The sequence below is a fragment of the Pelodiscus sinensis genome, chromosome 1, assembly GCF_052426305.1.
Source record: "Pelodiscus sinensis isolate ZL-2025 chromosome 1, ASM5242630v1, whole genome shotgun sequence".
Taxonomy (NCBI): Eukaryota; Metazoa; Chordata; order Testudines; family Trionychidae; genus Pelodiscus; species Pelodiscus sinensis.
Genome location: NC_143052.1, coordinates 174,971,550 through 174,990,556, shown reverse-complemented (window position 1 = coordinate 174,990,556; position 19,007 = coordinate 174,971,550). Strand labels below are relative to the sequence as shown.

The 19,007-nt window shown below is 38.9% G+C and overlaps 1 protein-coding gene across 21 annotated transcripts in view; it reads left to right on the top strand.

Annotated features, from left to right (window-relative positions):
* ROBO2 (roundabout guidance receptor 2) overlaps nt 1-18,636 on the top strand; it is a 621,912-nt gene extending 603,276 nt beyond the window's left edge. For 13 of the 21 annotated variants that reach the window (XM_089773465.1, XM_006136940.4, XM_089773463.1 and 10 more), the window contains 3 exons: nt 4,220-4,480; nt 11,804-12,004; nt 15,870-18,636. In XM_089773465.1, the coding sequence (XP_089629591.1) occupies nt 4,220-4,480; nt 11,804-12,004; nt 15,870-15,871 (464 nt within the window). In that variant the 3' untranslated portion in view covers nt 15,872-18,636. The remainder of the gene's footprint in view (nt 1-4,219; nt 4,481-11,803; nt 12,005-15,869) is intronic. The other 8 variants (XM_089773474.1, XM_089773469.1, XM_075909831.2 and 5 more) reach the window with 1 other exon arrangement.
* The last annotated feature ends 371 nt before the right edge of the window (nt 18,637-19,007 follow it).

Sequence of the window (19,007 nt, the reverse complement as noted above, 5' to 3'; positions counted from 1 at the left end):
AGAACAAATTCCAGAGCTGAGATAACATTTTGTCAATAATGCTGTGTCACTAGCCCTCTCTTGAACCAAGGGGGTTCTTAGCTCAAGCTCCACAAATGATCACCACCACCCTATCTTTGAGGAAAGAGATGATCTCCAATATCCAAACCTCATCGTTCTTCTCCCTCTTCAAATCTCTCTTCAAGATCCTCCTCTGCCAAAACACTCACTAAAATCAGTGAAGTAATGAGGGTTAAGGAGTGTGTTAAATGTGTATCATAGGGTATGTCTAGACTGCATCCCTCTGTTGGCAAAGGGATGCAGATTAGGCAGGTCGACATTGCAAGTGAGGCAGGGATTTAAATATCCTGTGCCCAATTTGCATAAAAATGGCCGCCACTTTTTGCTGACTCAGCACTCTGTCGGCAAAAAGCTGCTGTCTAAAGGGGGATCTGTCAAGAAAGAAAGCCTTTTTTGACAGATCCCTTATTCCTCCTGCAATGTCCCTGCCTCATTTGCAATGTTGACCTGCCTAATCTGCATCCCTCTGCCTACAGAGGGATGCAGTCTAGACATACCCATACAGAGCTATAGTCATATATAAAACATGCACATATTTAACTTTCACCCTTCTTCCCTGCACTTCATGAATCATGTGTCATCTTATACTGTAAGCCCTTTGATGCAAAGTCTATGCCTGCCTACCTATGTGTTTGTACTGAGCTGAGTATGAGGAGGATTTGGGATTGAGGTCTTGGGATACTACTGCAATATAAATATTTAATAACAATGCTTGAACCCAGAAGCACATTTAAATTAGCGGACACGAGAATTTTAAAGGCCCTAATTTATTAAGGAAGTTGCTGTCTGGCTGTTTAAATTCTCTATTCATTGTAAACAAACACCAGTTATATGGCATTCTTATTCACTCTCCCAGTCTTAGGCAATGTCATACAATTACTGTACTTCATATTTGGATATCATTAGTCTAATTTATTAGGTCCTTAGTTTAAAATATATACCATGTATTCCAAAAGGAGATATCAAGTAAATGTTCTGAGGGTAAGAAAGGAATCTGTGTCTTTCCTCTTTTAATTAATGAACTTATGAATCACAGAGTGCTGTAAACTGTAAATATTCATCATACCTATCATACCCTCCTAGCTGCTTTTAAATAGGACATAATGCTTGACCAACCCCAGAAGAAGAATCAGAGAGGAAGTATGTCTAGTGGCTAAAGCAGCAGGCCTGGAGTTAGCATTTCAGTTCCTTCCTCATCTTTGCCTCTAACTTGTTGTTATTTGCTATTGCCCAGTCTTTGCCTTTGCTCATCTGTGCCTATGACACTGGAAGGAGGACACCCACACTCTGATTGCAAAGAACAGCTCACAGGCTGCAGTGTTATTGATTGTAACAATAATAGTTGCCCTAGGAAAACAATGAATTGCTAAATCTTGCAACCTACCTCCAACCATGCACTGTGCCTTCATCCAGTTGATGATGACAGCCTAGGAGCCTGTTTGATTTGTCTGTGCAAATCATCCAGCACTCTGCACTCATAAAGGAGGGCTAGACTAAGCCCAAACCAACCCTCCGATAACCTCTGAGTACAGTTTGTGCTGTGCTAAAGCCATCAGAATCCCAGTTCCTCAAGTATGCAACCAGGAGACAAGTATTTCATCCATTTCAGTTATAAATTGGCTTGCAAATTTGTGATCCAGCCATTAGATACTGCTAGAGGTGACTGGCTTGCATTCCACCATACCAGTCAGTTGCTATCAGATCTGGATATCCAAAATAAATGTATAGCATGTTATTACAGAACGATTAATCCCATTGGAATGGAACAATTAAGATACTAAGCAATATACCATGTATCAAGGTCTCCCCTCTGAAATTCCTGCATGTCTTGGTTTACTATTTTCCTGGAACTTCCAGGTGTGCTATGGAGATGCACCTAACCATGCTTGCCTGGTCATAAGTAAGAGAGACTGTAAATTGATGCAGTCTCTTACACTTTGCTAGTAGCTTAAATCCCAACTGCAAATATTTGATATCATCCAAGGATCTCAATGATCTTTACCAACATTGGTATTCACAGTACTGCTGGGCAGCAGGCAATGATACCCATTTTAGAAATTAAATAGCAGGAGAAGCAAGGTCAAATGCCCAAGTTCATAGAGGAAATCTACTGCAGGTCCAGTAGTTGTGTCCAGATCTCTGTATTCCCAATTTGTTCCTTAACAACAAGGCTTTCTTCCTCTCCAGTGTTTGATTAATGAAAGTTTGCTAAGTTCATGGGGTAGTCAGATGTATATGGTGAAGTGTTAACACCAAAACAATTTTTGAATTTAACAAAATTAGTTTGCTGTACTATGTCTGTTGCAGATTTAAAACTTACACACTTGTTGCTTCCTATTATTTTATTTTGCTCATGTGAAATTGTAATAGTCCTGTGTTGGAGAATGGTATTATCAGATTCCATATTACACACTTCCATAGATTTCCATAGAATTCTATAGATGTTGAAATACAAGTTGTAAACTTTAACTTCAATAATATGAATTTCAAATTGCATGAGCAGATCCCAGTGTTATAGTCCTGTAGGCTAACTGGTTATGATTGCAGTAAAATCTATTATAAGGAATGCCATTTTGGACGCCAAGACTAGAAAGCATTTTTAACATTGGCAGGCTCTCATACCCCTCCCCTTGTCTACCTACAATAACTCAAACACAGTTGTTGGCATGGAAGGTCACATATTTATTCAAAACTAAAAATAGTAAAATAAATTAACACTTAACATAAATTATACACCAAGCCCACTGACAAATTATTATTATACTGTGCTGGCCAGAAGGGAGAGATCTCAGTCTGTGGGTTGGCACCTAATTCAGGAGTAAAGGTATAGTGTTGCTATCCGACATAAATCTCCTTCACCATACGCTAACCTGTTGTTCCAAATAACCAGCATTTTCTCATTTAACTATGCAAGACAGAAGTGCTGACTGGGAAGATGGCTTGTCAACTTTGGAGTCATTGCTGCCCCACACATAGAAAATGCAAGTAGCACCTCTACCAACAAGGACATGAAAATGAGGAAACTTACACAAATAAACTGAGACACTGCCAGTCCTTTAAAATAAATCTGTTGACCAAGGCCCCCTCATTAATATGTAAAAATTCCTTCATAGCTTCAACCCTGAGACTCCTCTGCGGGTTCTAAAAGCAGAGAAATACTCCTTCATAACATCTACTACTCCTAATCAAGTTCCAATTAATTGTTTTAAAATGCTGTGATTTCTGAAGGGTAAAAAACAAAGTGACAGAGCCTCAGCTGGTGTAAACTCTTATACCTCCACTGGAGGTAGCTCCAAATGAGCTATGCAGTCTGAAGATCTCTCAGAACATATCTTTATAATTTCCCCAATACAATTAGTTGAACCATAGTGTAGTACACAACTGTGATGAACTACAGGCTGTTCTAATATATTATAGACAGGCAGAATAAGGATGCTTCTCAGAGGAATGTCAGAAGCATTTCAATTTTATTTTTTAATTCATCACAATCTGATATTGAGGGCATAAAAATCCATATACTCTTGTTTTACTATTATAGAGGATTTTTTTTCTGAAAAGTGAGGTTTTTTGCAAAAAAAAATTTGTCTTATTTAATGGCTCTGTTTAAAATATATTTTGCACATTTATAATAATATATTGTCAGTGATGACTGATTTTTTAAATAACTTGATGTTTTCTGAAATTATGTGAAATTTGGTGGGATTTGATTGAGTTTTACTTTTAGATTTTGAGTTCATTCAAAAACTGAAAGTGAAAGTGAAACTCAAGGATTGAGACAGAGAGGTAAGCCCCAAACAGATGGGGGGGAGGGGAAGGAACCTGGTTATCTAAAATGGATTATTTTTTTCTCAGTTTGACTTAATTCCTTGTCTGTTGTTGAATGAGCCAGGTATAGTACATCATGTACTGATGATAGCTCTTATTATATTGACTTCATTGGTAGGTAGAAAGTGTTAATAGCACAATTGCTGAAGATAGAGGCTAGTAGTGCGGGTAAGATACTGCATTTCTGGCTGACATGAATTTCCTTTTTTTTAAAAAGTCATAATAAATGACTCAAATCCTTTTATTAGGGGAGGTTTTTTTCTCTGCAGTTTCATACAAAACATGTGTGTCAATTAAATATTAGCTTGTTCTAAATCTTATTCACATTTTTTAGATCTTCCTCCACCACCAGATCCGCCCCCTGGTCAGGGTTTAAGGCAGCAAATAGGCCCTGGCCAACGTGGAGGCTCGGCAGAGAGGAAAGGAAGCTCTCTTGAGAGGCAGCATACATCCAACATAGATGAAACAAAGAGCTCATTGGATCGTCAAGCTAGAACATCATTAGAGTGGCAGCGGCAAACCCAGGACTGGATAAGCTCCACAGAACGTCAAGAAGATTTCAGGAAAGCCCAACATAAACAAGCATTTGAATCAGGTGTGTGTGCTGCACCAAAGAAGTGTAGACAGCTTCTTGAAACATTTCCACTAGAGGTTTATAACTCAATAGAATGTAAGATCACCTTAAACCAGTACTCCCCCTCATTGCCAAAGCTTATATAACAAGAATAAATACATTCATCCTCTCAGCCTCCAGGTTCCTTTCACTATATAGGGAATTAATAATAATGTCAAACACAGCAGCAGAAAAAATCCGAACTCTGTTCTTGGTGGGCAAGGCAAGAGGAGTAGTGCTTTAACTATTCCCCTTTATAAATTTCATTTAATCATACATGTAAGGCCATATATTCCAGTATCTTCAACCAGCAACTAAATTGGCACTAGCTATTTTTGCATGCCTACAGAGGGCTGGCCCGTCTTAGCCTAAGCCACTTTTTCAAGCTATATTTATAGCTTCTTTTCCTCTCTACTCAAGTATATGACAAAATAACCTCCCTCTGTAAGGCTTAGATTGATGACAGTGTAGATTTTAACCGGGAATTTGGCATTGCTGAGTGAGCTTGATTTTTAATGGATCTCAGGCTGTAAAAACATGTTATAGGAGGAGGAGAAGGTGAGATTGGACTGGAGATTTAGTTTTACAATATTTGCAGAGTCCTTCTATCAGCCTGACCCAGCCACTAACAGCTTCTGGTTTTGGTCTCCTAACTATTGTCCTTAATCCACTACTCATGGTTAAATAGAATAACACAAGGGAACAATTGCAGAAGGAACATACAGCACAGAAACAAGGCAAATACGGTTCTTTCTTTCTAGGACAGTGATGGGCAACCTATGGCATATGGTCTGTATCTGGCTCATTGGGGTGCGATGTTCAGCCCTTGAGACATTTTGTTCACTATTGCCCACATGCAGGGTTGCTAGATTCCACTGGTTTCCATCTGTGTAGTTTTTTTTCCTATTGGTATTACAAGGTGACATGCATGTAAAGCAAGGGCACAAGAAGGACATGGCTCCACTAGGACATTATTCAGAAATAACTTAGTTTGAAATAATAACTTCCAAAATAACTGTTTTCAAATAGCGAGTCCACACTACAGGGAAGCCTGGACATTGGTCCAAGGCAGGCTTCCTTAATATGGACATGCTATCTTAGCTTAGAGCCCCAGGAAGCACTGGGGAGTAATTACTTCGCATGACTCTGGGGAGTAGTTATTTCAAATAGCAGCAGTGGAGCTGGAGTTTTACTGCAGCTTGGGTGCTCTGTCCCCGGCTTCCCACAGTCAGGCACTGGTCAGTTTCAGCAGTGGCTGACGTGGGAAAGTCTGGGGCAGAGAAGCTGGGGTGCTGCCGGGTTGGTCTCGCAGCGCCAAGGGGCACATCCCCCCACTCCACTCCAGACCCCCATAGCCCCCCCTTCCAATAGTCTGGCATATCTGATAATCAGGCACCCCCCAGGTCCTAAAGGTGCCAGATTATTGGAAGTTTACTGTACTTCTATTTTGAAAGAGCTATTTTGAAATAAGCATTATTCCTTATGGAAAGCAGGAGTTATTATTTCAAAATAACCAGCCCTTATTTTGAAATAACGGGCTTGCTAGTGTGCACACTCTGCTTGTTATTTCAAAACAAGGTAAATTATTTCAGAATAATGCTCTAGTATAGACCAGAGTGAAGTAAGGAGTGTGCTGATTGCATATAACATTGAATGTGAGAGCTGTGCACTCCCTCTGAATTGTAGCAGTGCTTTGATTGGATGCAATGAATACACGCTGCAAATTCTAGGTATGCAAACGCAGTTAGCAAAACTACCCTATCCTGGGAGATTATATTGTTTACAACAATCTTGCAGCCTACTGAGATGAAAGAGAGCCACTCATGTGTCTCACTCACTAGCCTAAGTTGCCCATCACTGTTCTAGGGCTAGACTGGGTCTTCATGCATATATTAAACTTACACTATGACACTGACAATAAGTATTTAAATAATGATTCTCCTAACTAATCTACATGCTTACTCATATCTCTAAAAACAGTGGTACCTATCTGCTTTTCAGAACAGGGTCAGAGGAAAAATGACTGGTTCAGTTAAAAACAGAAGCAAAAAAATCTGATAATGTCCTCATACATATTTTAACAGATAACTGGAACATTGCCATTAAAAACAATCCAAAACAATTCTTCAGTAGTATGAACAAGTGAAAGACAATTTATATGTTTGTTCTACTGCCTTTGCAGTACAGATGTTTGTTTACATACTATATTAATAATGAAAATTCACCTATTACAGTCCAATAACAACCTTAATCATGAGACTTATATACAAACTTTTTTCTGCCTATACACCATTAATATATTGTATGCATCTCTCTGCTATGTGAAGCTATATTCAGAAGAGATTATCTGCTACCACCCACAAAATTACACTGCACCAAGGCTTTCTACCTCCATTTCTAATAAGTGATCAGGAAGAGCAGATGAGGAAGTGAACAATTATGTAACTTAGGGAGCCTACGGTAGTAGGGCTCTCATACCTCACACCTCACGTCTAAACCAAAACCTATTGAGTACGAAGGACTGATTCCCACTGGCTCCAGGGAGTGTTGAAGCAGACCCCTCAGAGGTTAGAGTTCCAGTCCTGTGACTCTTTCCGAGGTAACTGGCTTTCCCTCATGCACAACTTAGGCAGTGTAATGGGAGCTGCTGCAGCTTTCTCCTTCAGTGGGAGATATACAGATTTCTCTTTTCAAATGCTCTCTGTGATGGCCTGTAGTTGAATGCCAGGTGTTTTCCTGAGGTTGTGCAAGCATCCTATATCTCCATGTTCTTTTCTCCATTTGGTTTAACAATAGGTGTTAATACATAATTTTCTATAATGTTAATAACTATTTTTTCTTGAAATCTGTGCTGACCTATTTCCTCAGTTAATAATGAAGTTTACTGGGAATCCAGATAACAGGGTTAGATACTTAGCATACATTTCCTAAAGAAGGCATTTTTAATTGTCGTATATCTGAAAAACTGTTCATTTTCTTTGATATCCCTCAAAACCATTTTACTGTTACCTAGTGTTAGCCTTACCATTTTGAAAACATGAGTTTAGTGTGAATGTGACAAAAGTCATAATCTGCACTTTCAACCTGTTTGCAAACACTTGCATATAGCAAAAAATACATATCAGAAGAATCAAGAAACATGCATAAGCAACTACAGTAATTGTATGAACTTTTTATCATACTCATCTTCCCTTCCGTTCTTCCCTCCATTCCCCGTTTCATTGCTTTCACTCACTGCATCATGTTCATCTTTGCATCTAGGTCTTACAAACTCCTGCATCTTGGACTAGCTATGTTCCTGAGTAGTCCCATTGATTTGGTTCAAAAATGAAGTATGTGGGACTATTAATATGAGTAAACCTGTGCACGCTGCTAAGTATTTGCAGGATCAGAGCTCATGATTGTAAACTCTTTAAGGTAGAGATAATATGTATATTACTTGTGAATCCCCAAGCCCACTTTCTGTGCTTTGTGTATGAAACAACTAGATTTACCTGGTGTTGCTCAGGTCCTTAATTCAAATAAGCTTTGTTTTTCTCCATTTAAATCATTGTTCTGGGATGGGGCTGAGGATGAGGAGTTCAGTATCCACGCTGCCATGAGGAGAGAGGACTATCACAGCTGTCTCTCACCACAGCAGCTTGAGGCCAGGTGAGAAGTGCCTCTCCATGGCTGCTTCAACTGCAGTTGGCACAGCTGGGGGAAGGGATACATGTCCCCAGGCTGGGACACAGACAGACAAACTCTCTGAAATATATTGTAGATAGCAGTTCCTATCTCTAACTTTGTGGCCCAGTGGGGTTATAGCTGTCCTGGTCCTCATGCCTGGCCCCTTGCTGCCCTCCTGTGGTCATTCTGCAGCATAACTGTCCCTCCTACCAGAACCCTTGCTTTCCATTTTATGAGAAACAATCACATTCCAGACACATCCTGTTGTCCTGACATAACCAAATCCTGACCTTGCTTTAAGTTATAATAAAAGGAAGCTGCATATCACATTTGGTGACCATAGCTTTTACTGTTTAAAGGGAGTCCATTGAACAAATGGACTCACAGACAAAAAGACACGAACGGACAATGTTTCTAAAATGTATTGAAGATAAATAGAGCTGCCTGAGCACTATCTGAAGACTACATTGTTCTCTTTTTCCTTGATTGGCTTATGCAATGGAAATTTTACCGCATTCATGAAATTATTCAATTAATAACAGTAACATTTATCAATATAAAATAACTTGTAAAGCTATAATAATAACAGCAACTATGGTTGACAAACCACGGTGAGCCCTGCTTGCCAGCTGTGCTGTCCGGCGATCTGCGCATGTGCAGATCATTCTGCGCATGCACAGATCGCCCAAACCCGGCTCTTCTGGGTTACAAACTATTCGCCCGTGGTGAGTAGAATGTATTATTTGTCGAGCCCTGGTTATTCGGGATATTAGGTAGACAAAGATTATTATTCTTTCTACTGTACGGTCCCACATAGGACCTGGTCCAATTGCCATTGCTATCAAAGGCATAAGCCCCCACTGACTTCATTTGTGCAGGTTTTTATGCATTTTACAAAAGAGTATGAGTAGTATAGTACTGGAAACCATATTTTAACAAATGACTTCTGAGTATGTTCAGAATCACTGAGTGGAGCAAAAGTGGCAATATATTTAAATATGATGTGCTCAGCTACCCTTTGAGGGAAACAGTGAATGAACCAAGTTAGAGTACAAGTAGTTTAGTTTCGAAAACAAGGAGACCATTGTGGTTGTTCAATGCAGGTGCGTCAAACAAACCCCACTTTTATACATGTACATTAAGGCCTTGGTTCTGCAAAAAGAACCACATGTGCCGATACTCATTGAACTTTTTGGAGGATCCAGGCATACGAGGCTCTTTTGGAGGAGAAAAGAGAACTGTCTATGGGATTTAGACAAATATCTTCCGAGTTATAGAATGTTTGGAAAACCTGTTATTTTATATTTTTATTGTTTACTTTATAAATTACACATTTCTCAAGTGATATCAAACCAGAAAATAGTCTATTAAATTATTGTAATAGTATAAGATAAGCTTCTGGAGGGTTGTATGTTTGGAGGGGGGTGGAACAAAGTATTTAATTTCACTCTTAAAAGTAAAAAAGAATGGACTATTCATTGAAATCTTGGTCGTCATCCCAAAACTCAGAAAACAAACTGGTTTATGGTATTATTCATCCTCCTGAACTTCTGCAAAATGAGCATCTTTTTGTTCCATCCTCTATAAATGTATCCAGCTTTCTGCTAAACTGATTTTTTTCTACCTTGTGTTTATTGCTGCCTTTGAAGGTTGCTCTATATTTCAGCCAGCTTTTGGAAAGTTTCCCCCATTGTTAGGGTTTGCTGCATAAAGAACTTTTAATAATATTTAAGACTTTGACAGCTAAATGCCATCTTGCTATATCTTTTAAATGTTCACTTTCATTTCAACAAGGACAGCACAGTCATAGCATATGAAGCTGATATCCTGCAGTGCTAGTATTCTAAAGGCTTATTGGCCAGCCCTAAGATTATGGAAGTGAGTCAAATATAGTCTCTCATCTCTCTGTTCCTTTCCAACTAGTCCCTATCTACTGCTCTCTCCCTATTTCTTCCCACTATTATATGAGCTAGATCTTGCCCAATTAAATAGCAATAGGTGGTGGAGGAAGAAATCTTAACCTCGATTCAGGCATGTACTTAAGCAAGTTCATGCTTTAAGCTTGTGAAGCTGTCTACACTTGCCAGGTTTTTGCGCAAAAACCCACTTCACTGGAAATCCACATTTAGCACCAAATCTTCTGAATTTCAGCACAAAAATAAAGTCTTCTCAATGAGTCTCTCTTTGCTTTTGCACTGATCTGCCTGTGAAGATTCTTGGTTGTTTTTAGTGGCACTCTCACTGCTCTGGGGCCCCAAGTAAATCCCTACTTGTATTGTGGAATGCTCTTGCTGCCCCCACAATGCAAACAAGGCAGGCAGATTGAATGTCCTGTACAGAGTCAGGGAGGGAGGCAGAGGCTGAGGTTGGGGTGTCCTCCTAGCCCTGCCTCAGGACTGGTTGCTGCCAGTGACTGTCTGCTACCATAATGATTTTCTTACTGTCCCATATCAATATATAGTGAGATAGCTACCACAATGTGCTCCTCTCATTGACAATGCAAGTGCTGCACATGTAAACATGCTCTGACACCTGTAATAAAGTGAACACAGATCAGTGTGTTTCTTTTAGCACTTTTCTATGACCAACAAAACTATCCGTGAAAAAATTCAGCAAGGGTAGACGAGGCCTGAATTGTCCCATTGACTTTAGAGGGGGAGGCTACACATTCATTTAAAGTTATGCATATGCTTAAATATCTTGCTGAATTGGTGTTCTAGTTACATGGTCTGTTCCTCAAGATATAGTCCAATCAGCTACACTGCTGTGTGTACAACAGAAAAATAAAAACAAAATATTTCCACAAAATAATCAGCTAAATGCCTCAGCGTGGGAGTAAAAACCATTCTGTTGTTTGCTGCTGCTTCTATCATTACCATAATTCCCAGAGGACCCAATCATGTCTGAGGCCTGTTTTGCTAAGTACTGGACAAACACTGAGGTGCGAGAAAGCCTATGATCATTGGGACTGAATCGCTCTCTCCCCAAAGACAGTCTGTCTCCCAAAATGCCTATCATCTATGAAAGGGGAAAGGGAAACTGAGTGGGATATAATCCTTTGTTCAAAGACAGCCATGTAGTGCCTCTGAAACAGTGTCACAGAAGGTTTATTCGACACACAAATATTCAAGTAACAAGATGATTTGTTAATTAAGATTTTTTCCAATGTACTTTACAGCCTAGGAGAGTACTGATCTGTAGGAAGTTAATTAAATTAGCTGATACCACACTTCTATATCTAAATTGATTGAAGTGGTGTTACCATAAGTTAAACTAACGGGGAAAAAACACATCCTAGAAGCTTAAAGGAAAATCTAATCACTGCATTGTTCTGGAAACTGTATATGCAGCTATTTCTATTAAGAAATCTGTGATTCATCATCTATTTGTTCACAATGAATATCATTTTATAATTAATGCAAACTAATTTGTAAGTGTATATGCAAGTACATTGGTATCTGTGGAAGTAGTTTGGGATTCACATGGAGACTTTTGGGCATTATTGCCATACCGCAAGCTAAAATAAAACCTTTCTAAATGTAATACACACTGAGTGAGTTTGATGTCCACACCTGGCAAACGCTGTTTATATATGTGTATATAGATATATATATGATTTGATTTTGTTTTTTCTAGAAGAGTCACTGGTGCCATATAGTAAGCCCAGCTTCCCATCCCCAGGTGGTCACAGCTCTTCAGGAACAGCTTCTTCTAAAGGATCGACTGGACCTAGAAAAGGCGAAGTCTTGCGAGGAGGTCACCAACGCAATGCTAGTGACCTTCTTGATGTAGGATATATGGGATCAAATAATCCAGGACAGTTTACTGGTGAATTATGTGAGTGCCTTTCTGCTATAATTCAAATGTTTAAAAAAAAAGACAAATGTATATTAAAATTTTCACTGATGCCAGATTGCACTCCAGAGCGAGGGCAGTGCAGTTTGACAGTCAGAAGTAATTCTGATCCACATCTCAGTCATCTCTGAAGATCACTTCCCTGTGACAAAGATGAATGATTGAAATTTATCTTTCTGTTCCTTTAGATGTAGTTTAGACTACACCTTGCAAGATGATTGTTAATCCATGTTAGTACTGTGACTCATGCCAGGGTAATTTATTTAAGCCATGCTTAAACCTGTGATGCTAGTGTAAAGGGAAACACATGAGGTCAGCGGGTTAGAATTACTCATTATGCTTTAGATGGGAAGAAGGGGCATGCTCATGTTGCTTGGCCCGAAAGTGGCACTGGTGATGGTGTTACAAGAGTGCATTAAAATGCTTACCTGGAGCTTATCCCTCCTTTTCTTTACCCACTCTCTTTCTCATTCACCTTTCTCTCTCCTCAGTGCCCCATTCCCCAATTCAGTCTCCCTTTTGCTCATCACAGAGAAAGTGTGCCTCCCTCTTTCTCAAGTTCCCCAGTCTAGCAGAACTCCTTCCCAAATGTATTACCACTAGGTATGTGTCATATCTGGTACCATGCTGTGTATACAGCAGTTTGATGACACTCACATGAAACATCAAAGGCTTGTTAGGTTATAGCAACTGACCTTTTAGTATCAAGAACAGCAAATACTCTGGTGTTCTAGCTGCCTGGGAAACACAGTGAGAACACCCTTGAGGCTAGAAGTCTTGAGGGAAGTTCTGGTACTTTCTCAGCATATCAGCAGCTCATTTAGAGCAGGTGGATACCTGACCTACACTCATGTTTGTCAATGCAAAGCTACATCAGTTTTGGATTATTTAGTTACACAAGGCTCTTCAAGATATAGGGTACCTCAGGCTAACCCGCCACATATAGTGTCATGTATAGAACCTGCCAGCACAGGTAAAAATTAACAGTGTAGACGGTAAGGTACTACTTAGGCAAGTAGAATAAAGATAATTCAAAACTTTAGGCCATGTCTACACTGGCGGGTTCTTGTGCAAGAACATCTTGCGCAAGGTTTCTTGTGAAAGAAGTCTTGCACAAGATCACATCCACACTGCCATTTGCAAGATGTGCTTTTGTGCAAGAGCATTCATGGCAGTGTGAATGCTCTCTTGCGCAAGAAAACTCTGATGGCCAATTTAGCCATAGGGCTTTCTTGTGCAAGAAACCTCTGCCGCGCGTCCAGGACAACTGCCTCCTTCACTCCATCCACTGCCCTCTTGTGCAAGAGCTGTTGTGCAAGAAGGCTTACACTTGTAAAAAAGAGTGTAGCTCTTGTGCAAGAAACCCTCTCTTACCACGCCATACTGTAAATCTTCTTGTGCAAGAGCAGGCGGGCAGTGTGGATGTTCTGCAGGTTCTTGCACAAGAACGGCCATTCTTGTGCAAGAACCCGCCAGTGTAGACATAGCCCTGGAGTATGTATCCTGTATGGCTTTATTCATGTCCAAGTAGTGTCTCTTCCATGCTACACTCCTGTTTTTTAGCTGTATCTAGTATCCCTTTGCCTCCACAGTGCTGGATCTTTTCCCTACCCCTAGGAAAGGCTCTACAAGGTCTCTGCTGCTGGAGTCTTTCTCCCATGCCAGCATCTTTCACTAATGCATGTAGCTACACACAGGGGATGGACAGACTTGCTGGGCCCCGGTGCAAGTTTGTGGGAGGGGTAGCTCGGCTCTACACTCTGAGAAGGGGCAGGGCCTTGGATGGAAGGGGCGGGACTGGAAGCAGCCCATCCTCAGCACCGTCCATAGTGCTTTGGGCTGTCCTCTTCCAGCCAGCCTTGAGTACTGCCCGGAGTGTGCCACGGGCCCTGACCAGCCAGCCCTCACATCCACCCAGACATGTCACGTGGCACTCTAGAAGCATTTTAAAGGTCTCAGGGCTCCAACCACTGCCCTTGCTGATCCTAACAGTCAGGAGCCCCTGGCCCTTTTGAATTGCTGGGCCCCAGGACAACTGTCTCCTTCACTCCATCCATTGGCAAGACTGTCTATGCACTGTCGTATGAATGTACTTGGTTTTCACAGCAGCCTGTAGTTTCATCTTTAGGCGAGGACTTACTCTGAACCACCATGCAAGCAAGGCAAGGAATGTGACCAAAGGAAAGGGGATGTGGTTTGGACTTTGCTGCTGTTCGATAGGCCTGTTTCCATGGCAATGCCATAGTGCCATGGGCAGCTAGGAGCCCAACCCATCGCAGAGCGACTCCAGGTTCAGAGAAGTACAAAAGTACATTTCAAACATTTTTTTCATCTCTCTGATCTCTGCCAAGCCCTCCTCCATTGTGAATCTGACCTATAACATTGGAATCTCACTGTACTATAGAATATTTTAATCATTTGCACATGCAGTACAGTTTAAAAGTGACACAACTGGAGAACATTTGAAGAATATAACCAAATAACCAGGTGTTACCTGGTCCCATGCATCTGACGAAGTTGGTCTTTGCCCATGAAAGCTTATGCTCCAATAAATCTGTTAGTCTATAAGGTGCCACAGGACTCCTAGTCGCTTTTGCAGATTCAGACACAGCTACCCCTCTGATACTTGACAGGTGTTACCTGATATCCAGTTTGAGCCCTAGGTCTGACTTTCACAAAAATATTCCATTTGAAAAAGATATAGAGGTCATTTAAAATAATTAAGTATGCCACTCTTTCCCTCTTATGTATTTCTTTTATTTCTGGTGACTTTCTTTCTTTCTTTCTTTGGTAAAAACAATAAACAGAGATTACCTGGACAGCAACTAACGTGAATATTCTTACAGGCCTCGTCAAACAAAGGTTTCTTAGGTACAATCAACCCTGTAACTGTACCTAACCCTTCTTAACTGTACCTATTTCTCTAAGTAGGTACATTGTTTCCCTGTCAGTGGAGATCTGTGGCTGTCTATCTCTGTGGATCAGCTTGAAGAAGTAAGGCCTTAGTATGTGGTCCAAAGCCTGTTATGTCAATGGATAAACTCCCACTGACTTCAATTAGGTCTGGCTCATGCCCTGGGTTAACATTTATACTAGTCCCATTAATCAGTTCAGGATAGATTCCTCCCTCATACACACCCCAGTGGGGACTCAGTACAGGCACTTCACTCTATGGGTGCATCTAGACTTATGTCCACACTGCTACTGCGTTCTTTTGAAAGAAAATCGAAAGAACGCAGGGGGGTTTCCGACATTGGTAAACCTCATTCTATGAGGAAGAATGCCTTTTCCGAAAGAGCTCTTATGGAAAAAGGTGTGTGTGGACTTGGAAGAGGGAGTTTTTTCAAAAGAAGAGGAAAGAGGAAAAGGCACTGGTGCCCTAGTGGCCACTCTGTCCATAATAATCACAGTTTAAATGTGAGATAGCATCCATTCAGTGTGGACGCTATCTTTTAAAAAAGCAGATCGCTTTTTTGATGTGCTTTTGCAGTATGGATGATCTCTTTTGGAAGAAGTTTTTTCTGAAGATCTCTTCTGGAAAAGCTTTTTCCAAAATAAGCCTGCAGTCTAGATGTACCCTATGAGGCATAGCAAAGAAACAGAGCCTCGGTTTTTATCTGCAGAGGTAAAAGAGAGACTGCAGCTGAGACACACCTACATGCACACAGGAAGAGACATTTAATATCTTTTCTACAACTGGTGGTAAGTGTGGAGTTTTTAAAGTGAACCACTTCCAATTTGAAAAGCCATTTAAAAAAAAATAAATAAATCTATGTAATGTGATTGCAGTAATGTGGCCACAGGATTTGTTTTATTTAGAGCATTTTTTCTCTTTTTCTTTCTATAGAGTAGTTGAGAAGAGACATCCCAAGCTGCTCTGAAGGACCATCAGGTCTGAACTCATGGAAGTGATGACACGAAACAGTGCAATGAACATTTTCTTTATTTATGTACTATTAAAAGAACTGTAAATGCAATGTAAAGACACACAGCCACACATATCCCACAGATACTTGTGTTTGTCTCTTTAATACACCATCCACCTTAAACTATTTCTTGTCAGGCGTATATAAAAAAGAAAGAAAAAATTCACCCTCCAGGATGAAAAAGATTGCCCTCTGTATATAATTTCTTTTGTTGCATTGCTATGCAAGCTCACCTTCTTTTTAGCTATGTTCATTTTATTGTCTGTTCTTATTGGTCTGTTGTACTATATGTGAATTAATAGGCTGTGGTGCCATATATTAACTTTTAATTGTGTAACTTTTATGTTTAAAGTTTGCACTGCAATTTTATTTGGTGATAAGCACAAAACTCTACTCCTCGTGACATGAAGAAGAAGACTGAATGTGTGAAGAGTGTTTATGTGCTGTAAGCTGTGTTGGATAATGCTGGATGTAATGGAGTATGGTAAATGGTTTTCCATTGGGATGTAGAAATAGGAAGATGACAGGAAAAACTTAAGTTAGCAAAGATGTCAGGGACAATAAATCTTTTAATAATAAGCAACATGGTTGCTTTTACTATTAAAGAGGGGGGTATCAAAAAATGAAAATGTGAGTTTCAAGAGTGAATATCAAAAAAGAGTCTATAGAGTTGAACTATGACCTCTGAATAGAATGCTAATCTTTTCAACTCTTAGGATCAGTTTTTACCTGCCCAATATAATTTAATAATGGGGGAGGGGACTTGCTACAAACAAAAGAAATGAAGGTGTTTCACTAAAGCTGTTTTTATGTTACATTTTTTAAAGAATTACCATAATTAATCTCTCAAAGCCAGCATGTAATGCAAAAATTCCCCCAGGAAAAACAGACAATGTAATCTCTGGGATTACCTAGCAAGTAGTTAAGGATGCAATTTATTATTGAGACATATTCAAGATGTTTCTGAAAAATGAAATACTTTGGAATATCTTAGTTCATCTTTCCAATACATGTACAGTACAACAGAGGATAGCGCTGCACCACTGAAATTCATTACATCGTTATTTTTATGCAGTTCTAGAAATTTTTGTGTTTTATTAACTGAAGTCCTCAGTAACTGAAGTCAAATCCACAGAATTTGTAGTAAAATTCTTAGTGTTTGAAAAAGAAAGCAATGGTAAAATTATGTTCAGTTTGCAGTTTTCTTTTAATGCAATATGTTTTCAGAAATTGGATACAAACAAAAACCTTTGACCTACTTTTAACGCGTGAATTTAAATCCTACTATAATCACAAAGTAACGCATGTTTATACACTTTTTGAATAAACCAAACTCTGTAAGTGGACATTAATTACAGAATCCTGTCTCATCATTAGTTTTCATGACTTTCTCGAGATTTTCTTGAAAATCCCAATGAGTAATTTTTTTAAACATTTGTTAGACTAATCTACATGTGTTAAATACCACATTCATTCAATACTTAATTTGAATTTTACATCCTACAGCTTTTTTCTGTAATCACCTAATCAATAATTGAAGATTGCATTTAAACACTCATTAAGTTTATCCTTTCTATGCTGGTTTGTATATCACTGTCGAGTTCACCAGTATTAAGCAAAGTACACTTTTAGTAATGGCAAAGTTCTAGGACAAGTAAATTACACTGCTAAATACGTGTTTCATTTTATTTAGTGATTCCATGATACAGTAAAATACTACAGTTTTCAATTGTATTCAGCACTGAAAACTGTTATTTAACTTTACTTAAAGTCACATCTTTACAGATTACAAGACAAAAAATAAACAAAGTGTATGAATTTATTTATATATGTAACCAATGAATATATGTAAATTTCCTGCTGATTAAATTGATATAGTTAAAGACGTTTAAAAATGTATTGAAACAAAGATAAAAAGGGCTTCAGATTTTTGCTGACTCTGATATATGAAGATACAGATTCTTCAGCATGCTTCTCAAATTTTGCTGCTCTGGAAACATTTCAGTACGTCTACAGAGGATTTTGACATTAACACTTGTGCTGAGCTTTGGTGGAACACCTTTTTTACTATGTTCTATTTTAAAACTGGAATAATTAGAAATTGACAAAATCCATCCCAATTACTTTCAGATATGTTTTATCTATTCCACTGGAAAGTAAATGTGTGTCAGTATTAAAGCTGTGCAGTACCATGATATTCACTAACTTGTGCATCTGCTTCTGTATGTTTTTGTTCATTAATAATTTGCTTACAATATTACACAACAAGAAGTTGTTGTGCATCGCAAAATGTCTCCATGATCTTACAGGGGATGAGGTTTTTTTCTCTCTTTTCTATACAGTGTATTTCCAGCAAACAACAATACATATTTTTAAAATGCAGTTTAATTTACTATTTTTTAAAAAAGTAGTATTTCATTTTTAAAAAAAACTGAAAACATTTATTGTGAATATGTGTTTTTAGAAAGGGGATGTTGAAGTGGCACTTAGTCTTCCAAATTGTTTTCTATTTTTTTTTTTTTTGGCTACAGATTGTTCATGGAAAAAGTATGACCTCTTAATGTGTTTCATTGGTATTGTTAGTGCAGCAAAGTTTAATTGGCATAGAAGTTGGTTGATAGTACTGTCTAAGTGTGTATTGTATATTTACTGGGGAAGAAAATAAAACGTATTCACATTTCAAATTTATGTTAAAATAATGAGTAAGGAGTCAATATGTGAGAAGAGTCAATAAACTTAAATAACCTAAAACACCATAAATAAAACTATCCAGTGGCTGGACAAATTTGAAGCTAGACAAATTCAACCTGGAAATAAGATGGAAATTTTTAGCCATGAGGATAATCAGTCATTGGAACAATTTACCAAGGACTATGTATCTCTGGTAAATTTTCAATCATGATTATATATTTTTTCTAAAATATATGATCTAGGAATTATTTTGGGGAAGTTCTATGTCCTGGGTTACACAAGAGGTCAGATTAGATTATCACAATGATCCCTTCTAGCGTTGGAATCTATAAATCTATAAACTGGGAAGAAATAGGGAATTATAACAT